Below are 20,310 nucleotides of genomic sequence, written 5' to 3'. Positions count from 1 at the left end.
AAAAGACGCGTTGCATTGGACAAATCTGCTGCGAAAGACCTCTTTAAAGTGTAAAAACCAAACATGTCACTCTGAGGACTAACGTGTGCCTGACCCAAACCATGGTATTTTCAATCACCTCATATGCATGAGAAATCTGAACAATGAATAAGGAAGACCGAAGAAGAACTGATGGCGTTTGAATTATGGTGCTGGTGAAGAATATTAAATATACCATGGACTGCCATAAGAACGCACAAGTCCGTCTTGGAAGAAGCACAACCAGAATGCTCCTTAGAAGCAAGGATGGCGAGACTACGTCCCATATACTTTGGGCATATCAGGAGGGATCAGTCCCTGGAGAAGGGCATCATGCTTGGTACAGTACAGGGTCAGTGGAAGCGAGGAAGACCCTCAAGGAGATGGATTGATACCATGGTTGAAACAATGGGCTCAAGCATAGCAATGCTTATGAGGGTGGCACAGGACCAGGCAGTATTTCATTCTGTTGCACATAGCTACTTGATGGCACCTAACTACTATAACAATAACACAGTTTATTGCTTTAATCATTTTGGGGTTTCAGACTCCATTGGGAATCGGACACTGTAGCCAATAGCTACATATGGCTATTTAAATTCATTAAAATGAAATAAAATTAAACATTCACTTTGTCAGCATCCAACAGCCACACTGTACTACTGGCCACCATGCTGGATGGCAACCTCCCCATTATTGCACAAAGTTCTACTGCACAGCACTAGTGTAGAATTCCTAGATGGTGCAAATGGTTAACGAGCTCAGCTGCTAACTGAAAGGTTGGCAGTTCAACTCCACCCAGAGGCACCTTGGGAAAAAGTCCTGGGGATCTACTTCTGAAAACTCAACCATTGAAAACCCTACAGAGCACAGTTCTACTCTGACACACACGGGGTCACTAGGAGTCAGAAACGACTCAGCGGCAACTGGGAAAAAGCTAGACCCTTTCAAAAAAATACACTTAGTCACCCTGTTGCCATTAAAGTTGTTTACGACTCATAGTGACCACACAGGACAGAGTATAACCACCTCAGAGGGTTGTAGATCTTTTTTTTTTTTTTTAATTGTGCTTTAGGTGAAAGTTTACAGAGCAAATTAGTTTCACATTCAAAAATTTGTACACTAATTGTTTTGTGACATTGGTTGCAATCCCCACGTTGTGTCAGCACTCTTCCCCTTTCCACTCCCGGGACCCTGTGTCCATTCGTCCAGTTTTACTGTCCTTCTTGGCTTCTCATCTTTGCTTCGGGGCAGGTGTTGCTCTCATACACTTGATTCATCTCTAAGGTACGTTCCTCACGTGTGTTACTGTTTGTCTTATAGGCCTGTCTAACCTTCAGATGAAAGGTGAGCTTTAGGAGTGGCTTCGGTTCTAACTTACAAGTGTGTCCGGGTGCCCTAGTCTTAGAGGTTCCTCCAGTCTCGGTCAGACCAGTAAGTCTGGTCTTTCTGTGAATTTGAATTTTGTTCCACATTTTTTTCGCCCTCTGTCTGGGACTCTCTATTGTGATCCCTGTCAGAGCGGTTGGTGATGGTAGCTGGGCACCATCTAGATCTGGGCTCAAGCTGATGGAGGCCGTGGTTCATGTGGTCCATTGGGCTTTGGGACTAATCTTTCCCTTGTGTCTTTGGTTTTCTTCATTCTACTTTGTTCTGGACGGGATGCGACTAATACTGTATCTTAGATGGCCGCTCACAGACTTTTAAGATCCCAGATGCCACTCACCAAAGTAGGATGTAGAACATTTTGTTTATGAACTATGTTATGCCAATTGACCTAGATGTCCCTTGAGACCATGTTCCCCAGCCCTCAGCCCCAGTAACTCGGTCCCTCAAGGTGTTTGGATGTGTCTAGGAAGCTTCCACGACTGTGCTCACTTTGTGCTCTATTATGTATATGAATATATATGACATATAAGCCGTACATACAAATACGTGTGTAAAGAATATCCACAGGCTCACCTATATATGTGTATGGGTATACTCCTATATACCCTCCTTCCCCTATTCAGTACATGTATCTGCTTGTAAGTTGTCGTTGTAAGTTATTACTTGTTTTTACAGTTGTTGTAGGGTTATATATGCTATAGTATTGCACTGTACAGTACATACTGTTATAGTACTGTATAGGAAAAAATGATGAAGTAAAAGAGCTGAACAGAAGACTTCAAAGGGAGGCTCCAGAAACTAAAGTATTATGATGATATGTGCAAAGACCTGGAGATAGAAAACCAAAAGGTAAGACCATGATCAGCATTTTTCAAGCTGAAAGAACTGAAGAAAAAATTCAAGCCCCAAGTGGAAATACTGAAGGATTCTATGGGGAAAATATTAAATGACACAGGAAGGATCAAAAGAGGATGGAAGGAATACACAGAGTCAGTTTACCAAAAATAACTGGTCAACGTTCAACCATTTCGGTATGTAACATATGATCAGGAACCGATGGTACTGAAGGAAGAAGTCCAAGCTGTGCTGAAGGCACTGGAAAAAAACAACGTTCCAGGAATTGACGGAATACCAATTGAGATGTTTCAACAAACAGATGCAGCGCTGGAGGTGCTCACTTGTCTGTGCCAAGAAATTTGGAAGACAGACAGGTACCTGGCCAACCAACTGGAAGGGATCCATATTCATGCTTATTCCCAAGAAACGTGATCCAACCGAATGCAGAAATTATCAAACACTATCATTAATATCACACGCAAGCAAAATTTTGCTGAAGATCATTCAAAAGCAGCTGCAGCAGCACATCAACAGGGAACTTCCAGAAATTCAGGCCGGATTCAGAAGAGGACGTGGAAGCAGGGATATCATTGCTGAGGTCAGATGGATCCTGGCTGAAAGCAGAGAACACACGAATCATGCTTACCTGTGTTTTACGGACTATGCTGAGGCATTTGGCTGTGTGGATCATAACAAATTACAGGTAACATTGCAGAGAATGGGAATTCCAGAACATTTAATTGTGTTCAAGAGGAATCTGTACATGAATCAAGAGGCAGTTGTTCGAACAGAACAAGGGGATACTGCATGGTTTAAAGTCAGGAAGGGTATGTGTCAGGGTTATATCTTTTCACTATACCTATTCAATCTGTATGCTGACCAAATAATCAGAGAAACTGGACTACATGAAGAAGGACAGGGCATCAGCATTGGGGGAAAACTCATTAGCAATCTGCATGATGCAGATGACACAACCTTGCTTGCTGAAAGTGCAGAAGACTTGAACCAAAGATCAAAGACCACAGCCTTCAGTATGGATTGCACCTCAACATAAAGAAAACAAAAATCCTCACAACTGGACCAATAAGCAACATCATGATAAATAAAGAAAAGACTGAGGTTGTCAAGGATCTAATTTTACTTGGATCCACAATCAACACCCATGGAAGCAGCAGTCAAGAAATCGCATTGCACTGGGCAAATGTGCTGCAAAAGCTCTCTTTAAAGTATTGAAAAGCAAAGATGTCACCTTGAAGACTAAGGTGCGCCTTAATCAAGCCATGGTGTTTTCAGTCACCTCACACGTATGTGAAAGCTGGACAATGAATAAGGAAGCCCGAAGAAGAATTGACACCGTGGAATTGTAGTGTTGGTGAAGAATATTGAATACACCATGGACTGCCAAAAGAATGAACAAATGTGTCTTGGAAGAAGTACAACCAGAACGCTCCTTAGAAAAAAGGATGGCAAGACTGTGTCTCGAATATGATATCAGGGGTGATCAGTCCCTGGAGAAGGACATCATGCTTGGTAAAGTAGAGGGTCATCAAAAAAGAGGAAGACCCCTGAGGAGATGGATTGACATAGTGGCTACAACAATGGATTCAATCATAGTAACAATCCTGAGGATGGCACAGGACTGGGCACTGTTTCGTTCTGTTATGCATAAGGTTGCTGCGAGTCAGAACCAACATGATGGCACCTAACAACAACAATCATATAGGCTGGATTCTCTAGAGAAACAAAACCAGTTAAGCATATAAATATATATATATATAAACATAAAACCAAATCCAGTGCCGTAGAGTCAATTCTGACTCACAGCGACCCTATAGGACAGAGTAGAACTGCCCCATAGAGTTTCCAAGGAGCACCTGGTGGATTCGAACTGCCGACCCTTTGGTTAGCAGCCGTAGTACTTAACCTCTATGCCACCAGGATTTCCAAATATATATATATGTATATATAAATTTATATCAAGGAAACGATTCATGGAGTTGTAGAGGCTAAAATGTTCCAAGTCCGTGGGTCAGATTGGAGGCTTCTCCTGATTCACGTAGCCACAGGAGCTGCCAAACCTATGACTGGCAGGTCAGTCAGCAGGGCTCTTGCTCACAGGCTGCCAATATCAGCAGGCAAGACGGTAGGTAAACTACTAGCTCAAGTCCCAAGAACCGGAGGTCAGACTAACAGGAGCCAGCTGCAGGATCCACCCACACCGACCAAAAGCCCTTGAGTCTTGCTAGAAGGTCCACCTATATTGGATGCAGGCCACACTCTCAAGGAAAGTCCCTTTCAACTGATGGGCTACTCACCGCAGATCCCACCTTGGAGGTAATCACATTATATCAGATCTCATCGCGGAAGTGATCACATCATCATATGACTACCAAAGTATCTTAACTGCCAAACCACTGAGAACCATGGCCCAGCCAAGTTGACACACAACCTTAACGATCACAATTATTTACTGTGATTGCCTCTTTTGTTTTTTTTTCCTTATGTTCCTCTTAAGTGTCTTCCTTTGCTTGCCTTGACAATTTGTGCTGACTTCCCCTATACTGTACACTGTCTCTCCCTTCTTCAAAGTTAACACTTGCCTACTGTCTAGTTAGTGATTTCCCCTCCCCATCTCTCCCCTCCCTCATAACAATAAGATTGTTTAGTTCTGTATGTAAACCTTTTCTTGGGTTTTTATAACTGTCTCATACAATAGTTGTCCTTTTGTGATTGACTTACTTCACTCAGCATAATGCCCTCTGTCATGGATTGAACTGTGTCCACCGAAAATGTGTGTCACCTTGGCTAGGCCATGATTCCCAGTATTGTGTGATTGTCCACCATTTTGTCAGCGGATGTGATTTTCCGTGTGTTGTAAATCCTAACCTCTATGATGTAAGTGAGGTAGGATTAGAGCCAGTTATGTTAATGAGGCAGGGCTCAACCTACAAGATTAGTTTCTATCTTGAGTCAATCTCTTTTGAGATATAAAAGAGAGAAACAAGCATAGAAATAGAAGGACCCCATACCACAAAGAAAGCAGCACCAGGAGCAGAGCATGTTCTTGGGACCTGGGGTGCCTGCATTAAGAAGCTCCTAGACCAGGGGAAGACTAGTAACAGGGCTTTTCCCCAGAGCTGATAGAGAAAGGCTTTCCCTGGAGCTGGCACACTGCATTTGGACCTTTAGCCTCCTCAACTGTGAGAGAATAAATTTCTCTTTGTTAAAGCCATCCACTTGTGATACTTCTGTTACAGCAGCACTAGATGACTAAGACATCCTCCAAATTCGTCCGCGTTGTGAGATGATTCATGGATTCATCATTGTTTTTTATCATTGCGTAGTATTCCATTGTCTATGTTTCATAATTTGCTTATCTATTCATCTATTGATGGGCACTTAGGTTGTTTCCATCCTTTTGCTACCGTGGAGAGTGCTGCAATGAACGTGGGTGTGCATATGTGTATTTGTGTGATGGCTCTTATTTCTCTAGGCTATATTTCTAGGAATGGGATTCTTGGGTCATACGGTATTTCTATTTCTACCTTTTTAAGGAAGGACCATATTGTTTTCCATAGTGGTTGTACCATTTTACATTCCTACCAGCAGTGTTTGAGGGTTCCATCACCCCACAACCTCGCCAGCATTTATGTTCTGAATTTTTGATCAGCACCATTCTTCCTGGGGTGATATGGTGTCTCATCGTGGTTTTGATTTTGTTTCTCTCTAGTGGTCACTATGGGGCCCTGGTGGCTCAGTGGTTAAATGTTTGGCTGCTAACCAAAAGGTTGGCAGTTCAAATTTACTAGCCATTCCTTGGAGACCACATGCGGCAGTTATACTCTGTCCTATAGGGCTGCAATGAGTCGGAATGGACTCGACGGCAACAGGTTTTTTTTTAATGGTCACCATGAGTCAGAAATGACTTGATGGCAACAGGTTTAATAGCTAATGATCATGAGCCTGTTTTCCTGTATTTGTTGGCCACCTGTAAGTCTTCTTTGGTGAAGTGTCTGCTCAAGTCCTTTGCTAATTTTGTGATTAGGTTTCTTGTCTTTTTATTGCTGAGTTGTTGAAGTTTTATGTATATTTTAAAGTTTAAACCTGTATTAGATATGTCATTGCCAAAGGTTTTCTCCCAGTCTCTAGGTTCTCTTTTTACTCTCTTGGAAAAGTCTTTTGATAAACATAAGTATTTAATTTTTAAGAGGTCCAAGTTATCTAGTTCATCTTCTGGAGTCTGTGTATTTTTAGTTAAGCTATTTATACCATAAATTAAGGCCCCTAGCTTTAAGACCTCATAAAGGCCTTAAGCGTCTCATAGTCTCATATGCATGCGAAAGCTGGACGATAAATAAGGAAGACAAATAAGGAAGAACAATCGAGGCCTTTGAATTGTGGTGTTGGCGAAGAATATTGAATATACCACGGGCTGCCAAAAGAATGAACAAATCTGTCTTGGAAGAAGTACAACCAGAATGCGCCTTAGAAACAAGGATGGCGAGACTGCGTCGCAAATATTTTCAACCTGATATCAGGAGTGATCAGTCCCTGGAGAAGGACATCATGCTCGGGAAAGTAGAGGGTCATGGAAAAAGAGGAAGGCCCTCAACAAGGTGGATTGACACAGTGGCTGTAACAACGAGTTCAAGCATAACAATAATTGTGAGGATGATGCATGACCAGGCAGTGTTTCAGTCCATTGTACATGGGGTCGCTAGGAGTCAGAATCAACTCAACGGCACCTAACGACAACAGCTTTAAGGCTACAAATTTTTATGGAAACAGGCTACTACAGCTTTCTCCCTCGGAGTGGCTTTCAGTTTGCAGCCGAGTGCTTAACCACTGCACCACCAGGGCTCCTCAGGGCAGACAGAAGTCCTGGGTATGTATGTGCACTGCTGTGGTGAAAGTAAGGTCTCTGAGTGGTGTACATGGTTTTTCCTTGACTGCTAACTGAAAGGGTTGGAGGTTCAAACCCACCCGGGGCACCGAGGAAGAAAAGCCTGGCAATTTGCATGTGAAAAAATTACAGCCAGTAGACTCCTACGGAGTGATGTTCTATTCTGTAACACATGGGGTCCCTATGAGTCAGAACCGACGCATGGGTTTGGTTCGTGGTTAACGTTACTCATACTACGGCTGGGTCAGCCTTGGCTGAGTCACCCTCCGGCCCCTGGAGAGGGGGTAAGCGCGTGGGGGGCATCACGCAACCATCGCTGGGTTCTCGAAGCCTCAGTTTGACCGCCGGAGAAATGGGGGACCCGGGGGAGACCCCAGATCCCGCGCGGCGCACCCGGATTGCACTCACCTCCCACGGCTAAGTCCATGGGGACCCCAGAGTGAGGAGGGGGCGTCCCCTGGCTAGATCAGACGTGCTGCAGGGGTTTCCCCGGGCCGGACAAGGCGCGGAGGACGTGGACAGCCCCACGCACCCGTCCTTCCTGGACTTCCCAAGTGGCCATAATGTCCCGGGACCCGCGGAGGGCCGGGCAAGGGGCGGGGCCTCCTGGCAGGCAGCCCCCCAGTCCGATTGGTCCAGCACCCCGTCACTCCGGGAGCCCCCTCCCCCCGGCGGCATAAAAGCCCGCCCCGGGCCGGCCCAAGACGGTTTCGGACCGTGAAGTCGTGTGCGTCGTACCTGGACGTCCCGCTGTCCGTGGTGAGTGGCTGGGAAGCCTCGATCGAGGCAAGGGGACCAAGTCCGCCGAATCCAGGGGCGCCCCAGGGCAGGAAGGGGCGGGGAGGGTCCTCCCGGGGGACTTTTCTGGTGCCAGAGGCCTGGGAAAGGGTCCTTGCTAAGTATCCCTCTCCCCCCAAAATAAATCCAACCTCTCTAACAGGCCTGTAGACTTTCAAACCCTCTACTCTCAATTCCTGGGACTTTTGGGGAGCCAAGAGAGGCCCCCAGAAGTGGCAGTATCAAGGGGGACCTAGATCCTCCGTCCCAAGCCACATACTCTTTAAAAAATGAGTTTGGCAAACTCAGTTTGCAGACCAAATTTCTCCCCGCCCCAGCCCTTCCTGTACAAGAATTCCGGCCTCCCTGGGTCTTCAGACACCCCTGGGATCCCCAGGGCAACCCCTGCGCCAAGCAAAGCCCCCTCCCCTGCAAATTGTTTTGCTGGCCCCTCTGGGTCCCACCTTGTGGCCCCCCAGCTGACCCTGGAGACTTCTAGGGCGAGCCCTGCCCCCTTCCTGGGGGGATGTGGCCGCGGGGTTGTGCAAGGCTTCCGTCCGGTGGGAAGGCCACCCCTTATCTGCGTCCTTGGGGTCTGGGCCTGGGGCCTTGGTGCCTTCGAACTCTTAGAGTCGGGTCTTAGCATGCCCCGGCTTTGACTCTGGGCGGGGCGCCCCCTGTTTTGGAGATGAGAAAGTGGGGGCCGGAGAGCACTCTGGCTCCAGCCGAGCACTTTTTCTGGCAGCTGGAGCCTGTTGCAGCGGGTCACTGACCCCAAAGATTCTAATGGGGTGCTGCCTTCAGCAATCGCCAGCCTTGGTTGAATCAGTTCCTAGAAGGCGGGAGGGTTTATGGACAGAGAGGAAGGGCTTCTGAGAGCTAAGAGGGACTTGAGTCTGAGGAGGTGGGAGCTGGGATGCCCACCTGGCCCCTGCCCCAGGTCAGCTCAAATGAACTCAGGTGAGGCTTACCATTGGCAGATGTGCCTCTCCACCCGACTTCCTGGTTGGGGGGGGTCTTTTGTAGCAAGCGAGGAGGCAGTCCTGGCTGCCTTCATTCCTCCGCAAGTGGAAGCCAGAGTGGGGTGAAATGGTTCTGTTGATTGAGTGTGTACTATGTGCCAGGCTCCAAGCTAAACATCCCAGGGTCAGTGTCTCCTCCAACCTGCAGGGTCTCTGAGCTAGGAACAGTTATCCCCATTTTACAGATGTGGCAAGCGAGGGCCCAAGAGGGGATGTGCCTAGGTCCAACTGCTTATTGACTCATAGTGGCCCCACATACAACAAAAGGAAACATTTTGCAGTCCTTCGCCATGTTCACATCGTTGGGTGGCGTGCTCGAGTCCATGGTTGCAGCCACTGTGTATTCTGAGTCCCTCCCAACCTAGGGGGCTCATCTTCCAGCACTATATCAGAAAATGTTCTGTTCTGGTCCATAGGGTTTTCATTGGCTGATTTTTGGTAGTAGATCACCAGGCCCTTCTTCCACCTGTCTGTCAGTTTGTCTTACTATGGTGGGTTGTGTGTTGCTGTGATGCTGGAAGCTAAAACAAACAAACAAGAAAACCCAAAAATATCCCCCTGAAGTCTTCTTAAACACAAGTAATAGTTTAGCTTAACTGGTAAAGAATGTCTGCCTTGAGCATTGTACTGTTTTAAACCCTGGTGGCGTGGTGGTTAAGTGCTACAGCTGCTAACCAAAGGGTCACCAGTTCAAATCTGCCGGGCACTCCTTGGAAACTCTATGGGGCAGTTCTACTCTGTCCTATAGGGTCGCTATGAGTCAGAATCCACTCGACAGCACTGGGTTTGGCTTTTTTTTGGTTTTATATGGGATCAAATTGACAATAACAACTCAAAAGATTAGATGGGAACCCACCTTCTGGCCCCCCAGCCGGCCCTGGGGAGGTCTTGGGCAAGCTTCGCTCCCTCCCTGGGTGGGTGTGGCTGCAGGGTTGTGCAAGACCTCTGTCCCTGGGAAGGCCTACCTCTTATCTGCGTCCTTGGGTCTGGGCCTGGGACCTTGGGGGTGATGAGTTTATGTTAATTGGGGAGGAATAACTTGGAAAAGGAGGGTGAAACGGTTGCCCAACCCGAAGAGTATTATCAATGTTGCTGAATTGTACATGTAAGAATTGTTGAGTTGGCAGTGTATGTTCTGCTGTGTATATTTTCAACAACAGCAAAAATAAAATAAATTATATGTATGTATTTTAAAAAGCTGACACCCAATCGATTCCAACTCATGGCGACCCTGTGTGTTGCAAAGTAGAACTGCTCCACAGGGTTTTTATGGCTGTGACCTTTTGGAAATATATTGCCAGGCCTTTCTTCCTTGGTGCCTCTGGGTGGGTTCAAACTGCCAACTTTCTGGTTAGCAGCCAAGTGCTTAACTGTTTGCACCACCCAGGGACTCCTTGCTGGAAGCTATGCCACCCATGTTTCAAATACCAGCAGGGTAACCCATTTTGGGGTAGGTTACAGCCGAACTTCCAGACTAAGACAGACTTGGAGGAAATGTCCCTCTGCTAGTGAATTGCAAAGCTGAGATTAGAACTGGTGGGCTCTGCTTAGAAAACAGCAAAACAAGGTAGACAGGAGGTTGGGCCTCCTTCCACTAGAAAAAAGTCTAGTTCAGGATTTCTCCATAGAATCAGGCCAGAAACACCTGAGGAGCCAGCCTTCAAGGCAGGCACGACCTTTAGCCCAGTTTTACAGGTGAAAGGACCCAGGCTAGGTGAGGGGAAGTGCCTTGTCCAACATATCACAGCATGGGCTGAGTGGGCCTCCTGGTTTTATTCTATTCTGACCACGCTGTCCCCACCTCATCTCACCTGGCCAGGAAGTTGAGGCACACCTGTGGCTCCCATCCCACCTGCCACAGCAAGCATTAAACTCACGTGGGGAGCCTCCCTCACCCTCCCCACACCCCTGAGTCTCACTTCTCTCCATCTGCAGTGGGTGCAAGCATGGTGTCTCTAACTTTTTTGAATGTTGTTGTTGTTAATTGCTGTCGAGTTGATCCTGACTCTTGTGACTCCATGCGTGTCAGAGTAGAACCCCTCTATAGGGTTCTCAAGGCTGCAATATTGGGAGTAGATTGCCAGGCCTGTCCTCCGAGGAACCTCGGGGTGGGTTCAAAACGCCAACCACTTTTTTGAGTAGGTAATATCCACATGGCTTAGAAGTCTCCCTCCCAGCCCTGCCCCCACCTACCCGATCCTCCTGCCACTGTTAAGTCTCCTGTACCCCTTTAAGGATTTGATAGAATTGCAAAGAAAGGTGTACTTTTGCCTCATTGAGCACCTTTTGTCTCTTAACGATATTCTAGTCCATGTCAACCCAGTTGTCCTGAGTCACCTCTGACTCATGGTGACCGCATGGGTGTCAGCATAGAGCTGAACTCCATAGGGTTTACAGTGGCTGACTTTTCAGAAGTAGATCGCCAGGCCTTTGTTCTGAGACACCTCTGGGTGGACTCGAACCTCCAACCTTTTGGTTAACAGCTGAGTGCATTCACGTATGTGCTGCCCACAGATATCTGGCCCGTGTCAGTTACATGTAAAGGTGCCTTCTTTAGCTGCTGCACTGAGATAAGCCCCTTTCAATGGGCATCTAGGTTGTTCCCAATATCGTGTTTGTGGGCCACACAAGTACACACCTGTCTGCCCACGTGTCACTACAGGTATGGGGCTTTCCCCAAGAGAGGTTTCTGGGTCAAAGGGAAGGTGTCTTTTAAAACATAGCAGCTGTTGGCACGCTGGAGTCTCTGGGTTGTGCAAACACTTAAGTGCATGACAACTAGCCAAAAGGTTGGGGGTTCGAACCCACCCAGAAGTGCTCCAGAAGAAAGGCCTGGCAATCTGCTTCCGAAAGGTCACAGCCTTGAAAACCCAGTGGAGCAGCTTTCCTCTGCACACGCGGGGTCGCTGGGAGTCAGAATCGACTGGACGGCAGCTAGCGACATTGGCACATTGCCCTCCACAGGGGTTCTGTACGGTAGGTGTTCCCCCGGAGCATCAACACAGGTGAGCCCTTGAAGGGCCAGCCCCAGACCCTGCTGGGGTCCAAGGTGGGGTCCGGGGAGCAGCAACAGCACTTGGAAGCATGTTAGACATGCAGGCTTCCACCGCCCGGACCCCGCTGATCACCACCTGTCCTGTAACCGATCCCGGGGGCTCCTGTACATGTTAACATGTGAGAGGTGGGTGTCAGAGGGCAGGTGTGAGTCCAGCTGGGCCGTCCTCTGTCCCCCAGCCCTCGGCGTGGGCTTGGACCTTCCCCTGGAGGAAGGGACGGGCCTGACTGTTCTCCTGACTGTAGTCTCTGTTCGCAGAGCCTGCTGCTGAGACCATGGCTACCAATGGGACAGAGGCAGCTGCTGGCGCCCAGGGGACTGCAGAAGAACCGGTACAGCAGGTGAGGAAGGGGTGGGGCCGGGGCCGCCCCCTGCCCTGTGGCTGTGTCTCACAAGGCTTCCCACACTGTGGCAGGGAGCCAGGGACTGCCAGCAGCCGCGTGGGGGTGGGGCAGCCTCTTCTGAATGGATGGGGGAGAAGTCACTATCCTATGTCCACTAAAGGTGCCCACGTGGAGGCGGGGGGCTGGGACTCTCGAAACTCTCGGTGAGTGGAGAGGGGTCAGGGCTCCATCGGAAACTAGCCCTCTCTCTGGAGCCCAACCCTCCCTATCTCTGAAGATTCTGTAACACCGGTTGCCACGGAATCAACCCTGACTCGTGGTGACCCCATGTGTCAGAGTAGAAGTGTGCCCTATAGGGTTTCCCTTGGCTGGTTTTTTGGAAGTAGATTGCCAGGCCTTTCTTCTGAGGAGCCTCTGGGTGGACTTGAACTGCCAACCTTTGGGTTAGCACCCGAGTGCCTTAACCAACTGCACCACCCAGGGACTCCACCTGGGAAGCAGTAGATGTGACGTCCGTGTTCCAACAAATGCGCTGCAGAGTCGGGGGGGCGGGGGAGACACGTGGGGAACCTCGAAGTTCCTGGCTTAGACAACTGCCTGGCTGTAAAGTGGGGATGAGCCGAGATGTTTCACTGGACGGAATGTGAAGTAAAACCCCGGGTGTCCCCGACCCAGTCCATCTGAGCGTCTGTCTCCTCCCCTAGCCGAGTGTGGTGGACCGTGTGGCCAGTATGCCTCTCATCAGTTCCACCTGTGACATGGTGTCTGCAGCTTATGCCTCCACCAAGGAGAACTACCCCCACGTCAAGTCTGTCTGCGACGTGGCAGAGAAGGGCATGAAGACCCTCACAGCAGCTGCTGTCAGTGGAGCCCAGCCCATCCTCTCTAAGCTGGAGCCGCAGCGTGAGCGAAGCCCATAAAGCCCCAAGCCTGCCCACCCAGCACTTCCAGGGGTCTGCTCCAGCCCTGGGTCTGCTGCCCCAAACCAGCCCCTACTGAGCTCACCTGGGCCCCCGAGGGATGCATGCGTGCAGAGTGGGCAGAAACTGGGAAGTAACCGTCAGATTTCTTTCTTGTCCCATCTCCTGCAGTTGCATCCGCCAGTGAGTATGCCCACAAGGGGCTGGACAAGCTGGAGGAGAACCTGCCCATCCTGCAGAAGCCCCCTGAGAAGGTAAGAGGTGTCCACTCTAGGAGCTCCTCGGGGGCTCAACGAGACAGGGACCCAGCGGGGTAGTGAGTCTGCTCCAGTAACTGTTGAGTTGACCCCAACTCATGGTGCCCCCATGTGCATCAAAGTAGAACTGCATTCCATGAGATTTTCAGTGGCTAATTTTTCAGAAGTAGATTGCCAGGCCTTTCTTCCAACGTGCCTCTGGGTGGACTTGAGCTGCCAACCTTTCAGTTAGCAGCTGAACATGTTAACCTTTTGTCCACCCGGGGGCTGGGTGCTTGCTTATTAAGTATTTACCCAGGAGCCACTGGTACAGAAGGCCAAGCTCATGTACCCCTATTTGCAGCTGAGTTTCTCCCACAGGAAGTAACTGCTTACTGGAGGAGAAGTGAGACAAGGACAAGGCAGCTGCCGCTCCAGCTTCCTTAGTCTCCCCACTGAGGACACCTGCTTTCAGCAGCAGCTCATTCATTCACTAAGTTTTGAACCCTTCCTGTGTGCCAGGGACAGTACCGTCAGCTCTGCGTCCATACTATCACATTTAACCCTCCTGATCCCCACGCGGTAGGCTTAGCTGACTGGGTGGTTGGTGCAAGCGGTTAAGTGCTCCGTTGCTAACGGACAGGTTGGCAGTTCAAGTCTACCCAGAGGTGCCTCGGAAGAAAAGCCTGGCAATTCTACTTCTGAAAAACCATCCATCGAAAGCCTGATGGAACACAGTTCTGCTGTGCCACACGTGGGGTCTCCATGAGTCGGAATCGACTTGACGGCAACTGGTTTGATTTGTTTTGGGTATTTATGCACAGAGGGTCCCAGCTAGTGAACAGTGAGGCGGAACTTTAACCCGTTTCTTACCAGCAGAAACCATAAAACGGGCTTGCACTGATGGAAGATAGAAAGTGCTGAGTTCACGGAAAAATGGAGAAACGGCACTCACTCCAAAGGAGGCACCTTTTTAGAGCCGGGCAAATGTGTGCCCCCTCTGCCCTGCCACTAGTCCACGAGGCAAACATCCTTTCCGTTTACAGAGGGCTGAGCTCAGGGCAAAACTCCCCAAGGTCGCCTGACAGAGCAGCCCCTCCAAGCACTGGTCTTTGTGAAGGGCACGATGCTGTCTCAGTTCTGGGCCCTGTGAGGCGGGACAATGCCGTTCCTTCCCCCAGGTTCTGTGGGACAGCGGCATAGTCAGAACTGGGACTTTTTGTTGTTATGCTTTAGATGAAGGTTGACAGTTGAAGTTAATTGCTCATTCAAAAATTTCTACACATACCGTTTTGTGACGTTGGTTGCAATCCCCACAATGTGACAACATACTCCCACTTTCGACCCCGGGTTTCCTGCGTCCATTTGACCAGTTCCTGTTTCTTTCTGCTTCCTCGTCCTGCTTTTGGACAGGAGCTACCCATTTGGTCTTGTATATCTGAAAGAACTAAGAAGCACATTCCTTGCGTGTATTGTTTTTTGTTTTATAGCCCTGTCTAATCTTTGTCTGAGAGTGGGCTTCAGGAATGGTTTTAGTTCTGGGTTAATGGAGCATCCGGGGGCCATAGTTTCAGGGGTTTCTCCGGTCTCTGTCAGACCATCGTTGCTGTTATCATGTGCCGTCGAGTTGATTCCGACCCATAGTGACCCTACAGGTCAGAGTAGAACTGCCCCAGAGGGTTTCCAAGGAGCACCTGGTGGATTCAAATAGCCGACTTTTTGGTTAGCAGCTGAGCTCTTAACCACTGAGCCAGCAGGGCTGCACATCAGCCTGGTCTTTTTACATGAATTTGAATTTGGTTCTACATTTTTCTCCTGCTCTGCGTGCTCTTTGTTGTGTGTCAGGGCAGTCATTGGTGGTAGCTGGGCACCATCTAGTTCTTCTGATCTCAGGCTGCAGAGCTGGGATTTGAACCAGGGCCAGCATGAGCTAGTTAAGCTACTGTGTACTCAGTTAACTTCATGCTGGTGTTGGCACCTGACAATCATACCAGTTGTTGACTTGACCCAACTCGCAGTGACCCCATGTGTGTCAGAGTGGAACTGTGCTCCATAGGGTTTTCAGTAGCTGGTTTTTGAGAAGTAGATTGCCAGGCATTTCTCCTGAGACACCTCTGGGTGGATCAAACCTCCAACCTTTCCTTTAGAAGCCAAGCATGTTAACTGTTTGCACCCACCAGGGACTCACACCCCCTCCCCCCACTCACACACACAAAATGACTCATCCCCACATGTACAGGAAGGCTGGGTATTCAGAGGGGCACCATCTTAGAAGGCTAAAAATGAGGTGGCCGTCTGATTTTTCAGGAACCCTATGCATGGAAAGAGGAGCCCTGGTGGCTCAGTGGTTAAGCACTTGGTAGCTAACCATAAGGTTGGCTATTCAAACCTACCAGCCACTCCTCAGGAGAAAGATGTGGAAGTCTGCTTCTGGAAAGATTACGGCCTTGGATATCATATGGGGCAGTTCTACTCTGTCCCATCGGGTCACTATGAGTCAGAATCTACTAGACAGCAATGGGTTTTTGGTGCCTGGAAAGCTGCTTAAAAACTCAGATTCGAGAATGGCAGGTGGTGGCTGACGATTACCCACGTGTTCTAGGGGCTCTTCTCTACAAAGGATTCAATGAAAAGCTATTCCAGGGGTCAGGAAACTATGGCCTGCTGGCCAAATCTGGCCCTCTGTCTGTGTTTGTAAATAAAGTTTTATTGGCACATTTATATGCTCATTTTTAACATCTGTGGTGGCTTTCGCACTATCATGGCAGAGTTGAGTCTGACAGACAGACAGAGACCATACTGGACCATCTTGCCTACAAAGCCAAAAATATTTACTATCTGGCCCTTTACAGAGAAAGTTGCTGACCCTCTAACAATTTTACTAACCAGTCAAGGTTCCAATCGGAACCCAAACCTGTTACTTTCAAGATGATTCTGACTTACAGCCACCCTATAGGACAGAGTAGAGCTGCCCCATAGAATTTCCAAGGCTGTAAATCTTTACAGAAGCTGTCTGCCACATATTTCTCCCACGAAGCAGCTGGTAAATTTGAACCGCCAATCTTTCAGTCAGCAGCTGAGCACTTTAATGACCAGGGCTCCTTCAGTCAAGGCGATAGCTGTAAAATCAAAATTTTTATTGTCGTTAGCTGACCTCAAGTTGGCCTCTGAATCACAGCGACCCCATACGTAATGCAACAAAACGCTGCCCAGTCCTGTGCCGTCACCGTGATTGGCTACAGATCAGCCCATTGTGATCCTAGGGTTTTCATTGGCCGATTTTTAGAAGTTCACTGCCAGGCCTTTTTTTCCTAGTCTGTCTTGGTCTGGAAGCTCCACTGAAACCTATTCAGCATCCCAACAATATGCAGGCCTCCACTGACAGACGGGTGGTGGCTGTGCGTGAAGCGGATTGGCCAGGAATTGAACCTGGGTCTCCTGCACCGAACCACCACTGCCTCCTAGAGTCAAAATAAACCCAAAAACCCAAATCCCCACCCAGTGCCGTCGAGTCGATTCCGACTCATAACGACCCTATAGGACCAAGTTCAAATACCTGTCCCACCCCTTAGTTGCTGGCCAACCTCAGGCAAGCTAGTTTAGCCTCTCTCGGCCTTGCTTTCTCTTCTGTAGAATGAGAATGCTACCTGCATCTTAAGGAGCCCTGGTGGTGCAATGGTTAAGCATTCAGCTGCTAACTGAAAGGTTGGTGGTTCAAACCCCCTCGTGGTTCCAAAAAAACTCGTTGCCGTCGAGTCGATTCCGACTCCTAGCGACCTTACAGGACAGAACAGAACTGCCCCATGGGGTTCCCAAGGTAGTAACTTTTAAGGGAGCAGACTGCCAGATCTTTCTCCTGCGGAGCCATTGGTGGGTTCAAACTGCCAACCTTTCGGTTAGCAGCCAAGTGCCTTAGCTACTATGCCACCAGGGCTCCTTCCTCATAAAGATTACAGCCTAGGAAACTCTCTGGAACGGTTCTACTCTGTCACATGGGGTCGCCATGAGTCGAAATTGACTCAACGGCACCCAGAGAGAACAACTACCTGCATCTTCGGCATTTGCGTAAGAAGGCTCAGAACAGCGCCTGGCAAGTACCAAGGGTTTGCTTTTAATGTTTCAATACAGGAATCCAGAATAAATCCACAAAACCCTTGGGTGTTTCGGTATGTTCCTCATTCACTCTTGAGAGCATAAGGATTTTCCTAAAGTCAGAATGTTTGAGTGCTTGGATGTACACATGAAATCCTTGTTTAGTCTGGCTCTGAGCGTCTAATGCTGGGTCTGCTAGTTTTCTGTGGCTACTGTAACGAAAACATCATGATAAACAGAGAAAAGATTGAAGTTGTCAAGGACCTCATTTTACTTAGATCCATAATCAACACTCACGAAAGCAGCAGTCAAGAAATCAAATGACACTTTGCATTGGGCAAATCTGCTGCAAAAGACCTCTTTGAAGTGTTGAAAAGGAAAGATGTCACCTTGAGGACTAAGATGGCCTGACCCAAGCCATGGTGTTTTTATTTGCGTCATATGCATGCAAAAGCTGGACAATGAAGAAGGAAGACCGAAGAACTGATGCCTTTGAATTATGGTGTTGGCGAAGAATATTGAATATACCATGGACTGCCAAAAGAACGAACAAGTCTGTCTTGGAAGAAGGACAGCCAGAGTGCTCCTTAGGAGACAGGATGGTGAGATTTCATCTCACGTACTTTGGACATGTCAGGAGGGACCAGTCCCTGGAGAAGGACATCATGCTTGGTAAAGTAGAGGGTCAGCGAAAAAGAGAAAGACCTTCAATGAGATGGATTGACACAGTGACTGCAATGATGGGCTCAAACAGAACGATTGTGAGGATGGCGAAGGACCATTCTGTTTCATCCTGTTGTGCACAGGGTCTCTATGATTCGGAACCGACATGATGGAACCTAACAACATCAAGTAGCTTGCTGTTGTTGGGTGCTGTCAAGTCAATTCCAACTCGTAGTCACCCCATGTGACAGAGTAGAACTGCCCCATGGGGTTTCCTAGGCTGTAATCTTTATGCGAGCAGATTTCCAAGTCTTTCTCCCGCAGATCCGCTGGGTGGGTTCGAACCACCAACTTTTCGGTTAGCAGCCAAGTGCGTAGCTGTTTGCGCCACCAGGTCCCCTTAAGCACAAGCTTAGTGGTTTAAGACAACAGACGTTTATTCTCAGATCTGGAGACTGGAAGTCTGAAATCAAGGTGTCAGCAGGGCCACGCTCCCTCCGGTGGCTCTAGGGAAGAATCGTTCCTCGCCTCTTCCGGGTTCTTGCAGCTACTGGCAATGCTTGGCATGCCTTGGCTTGTGGCTGCATCACTGTGATCTGTGCCTCCAGTTTCCCCTGGCCATCTTCCCTGGGTGCCACTGTGTCTTCACACAGCCTTCTTACAGGGACTGCGGTCACTGCCCCACCCTACTCCAGTATGATCTCATTTTAGCTAATTACATCTGCAAAGACCTATTTCCAAATAAGGTCATGTTCCAGCTGGACTGAACTTTGGGGGAGCACTATTCAACCTAGTGCACAGGGTTTCACCCCTCAGGGCTGCTGACATTAGGGCCAGATCGTTTCCTGGGGTGGGGCCATCCTGTGCACTGTAGGGTGTTGAGCAGCACCCCTGGTCTCCTTCACTCACTCCATGTCAGTCGCACCCCCTCTCCCAGTTGTGACAACCACGAATATCCTCGGACATCACCAAGTGTCCCTGGGAGCAGAATCAACCCCTCACCGGGTGAGAACTCTTGTTTTAGGGTATCCCACGAACTCCCAAGCCCCCACGCTTGTTGTACTGTGGGGGCTTGTGTGTGGCTGTGATGCTGGAAGCTAGGCCACCAATATTCAAATACCAGCAGGGTCACGCATGGCCGACAGGTTTCAGCTGAGCTCCCAAACTAAGACAGACTGGGAAGAAGGACCTGGTGGTCTGCTTCTGAAAAGAATTAGCCAGTGAAACGCTTACGAATAACAGTGGAACCTTGTCTGCACATTGGAAGGCACTCAAAAGATGACAAGATGGATTGACACAGTGGCTGCAACAATGGGCTCACGCATAACAATTGTGAGGATGGTGCACGGCTAGGCAGTGTTTTGTTCTGTCGTACATAGAGCCGCTATGAGTCGGAACCAACTGGACGGCGCCTAACAACAACTGACCCATAAGAGACTCTGCGTCCCATAATCATCTGACCTACTGACGTCCTAGGATGCTGCCCACATTTAGATCCGGAGTCTGAGTGGGAAGGAGAGAGGAGGGAAATCACAGAAGCTCAAGGGTCCCCCTGGCTTACACTGTCTAACCTATTAGAAGTTTATTGTGGTGTATGGTGTCAGCAGAGATTAAACTCAATTTTTCTTGCCCAAATAATGAAAGCAAGGTCCCTCCACTTGGCACTGCTGACACGGGGGCTAGATCTGTCTCTGGGGTGGGGCTGTCCTGTCCACTGTAGGATGTTGAGCAGCATCCCCGGCTTCCACCCACTTGATGCCAGTAGCATCATCCCTCAAAGTTGTGACAACCACAAACGTCCCCCCTATTGCCCAATGTCCCCTGGTGGGCAAAGATGCCCTCCATTGAGCCTCACTGCTCTAAGGGGCTAAATTAATATACGGCATACACACCTAGGCTAGGTTCTGATCCTTAGTGGTTGATTGGTGTGGTCACGGCTCAGCAGTAGCCTTAGTTTCTGCTGTCATGCTTACTGAGCACTGAAGTCAAGCTCTGCTCTAACCATGAGTTGAAGAGGCATAGAGAGGCAAAGTAAGTTGCCTGAGGCCACACAG

The 20,310-nt window shown here is 48.9% G+C and overlaps 1 protein-coding gene across 2 annotated transcripts in view; it reads left to right on the top strand.

Annotated features, from left to right (window-relative positions):
• Positions 1 to 7,812: 7,812 nt before the first annotated feature.
• The window catches only part of PLIN3 (perilipin 3), a 36,541-nt gene continuing 24,043 nt past the window's right edge, over positions 7,813 to 20,310 (top strand). The window contains exons 1-5 of one of the 2 annotated variants that reach the window (XM_049876480.1): positions 7,857 to 7,906; positions 11,800 to 11,922; positions 12,260 to 12,342; positions 13,050 to 13,248; positions 13,437 to 13,519. In XM_049876480.1, the coding sequence (XP_049732437.1) occupies positions 12,277 to 12,342; positions 13,050 to 13,248; positions 13,437 to 13,519 (348 nt within the window). In that variant the 5' untranslated portion in view covers positions 7,857 to 7,906; positions 11,800 to 11,922; positions 12,260 to 12,276. Of the gene's footprint in view, positions 7,907 to 11,799; positions 11,923 to 12,259; positions 12,343 to 13,049; positions 13,249 to 13,436; positions 13,520 to 20,310 lie in introns of both variants that reach the window. The other variant, XM_049876479.1, reaches the window with a different exon arrangement.

The sequence above is a fragment of the Elephas maximus genome, chromosome 3 (assembly GCF_024166365.1).
Source record: "Elephas maximus indicus isolate mEleMax1 chromosome 3, mEleMax1 primary haplotype, whole genome shotgun sequence".
Lineage (NCBI taxonomy): Eukaryota > Metazoa > Chordata > Mammalia > Proboscidea > Elephantidae > Elephas > Elephas maximus.
The sequence above is the reverse complement of the archived record's forward strand: the minus strand, read 5'-3'. Positions and strand labels throughout refer to the sequence as shown.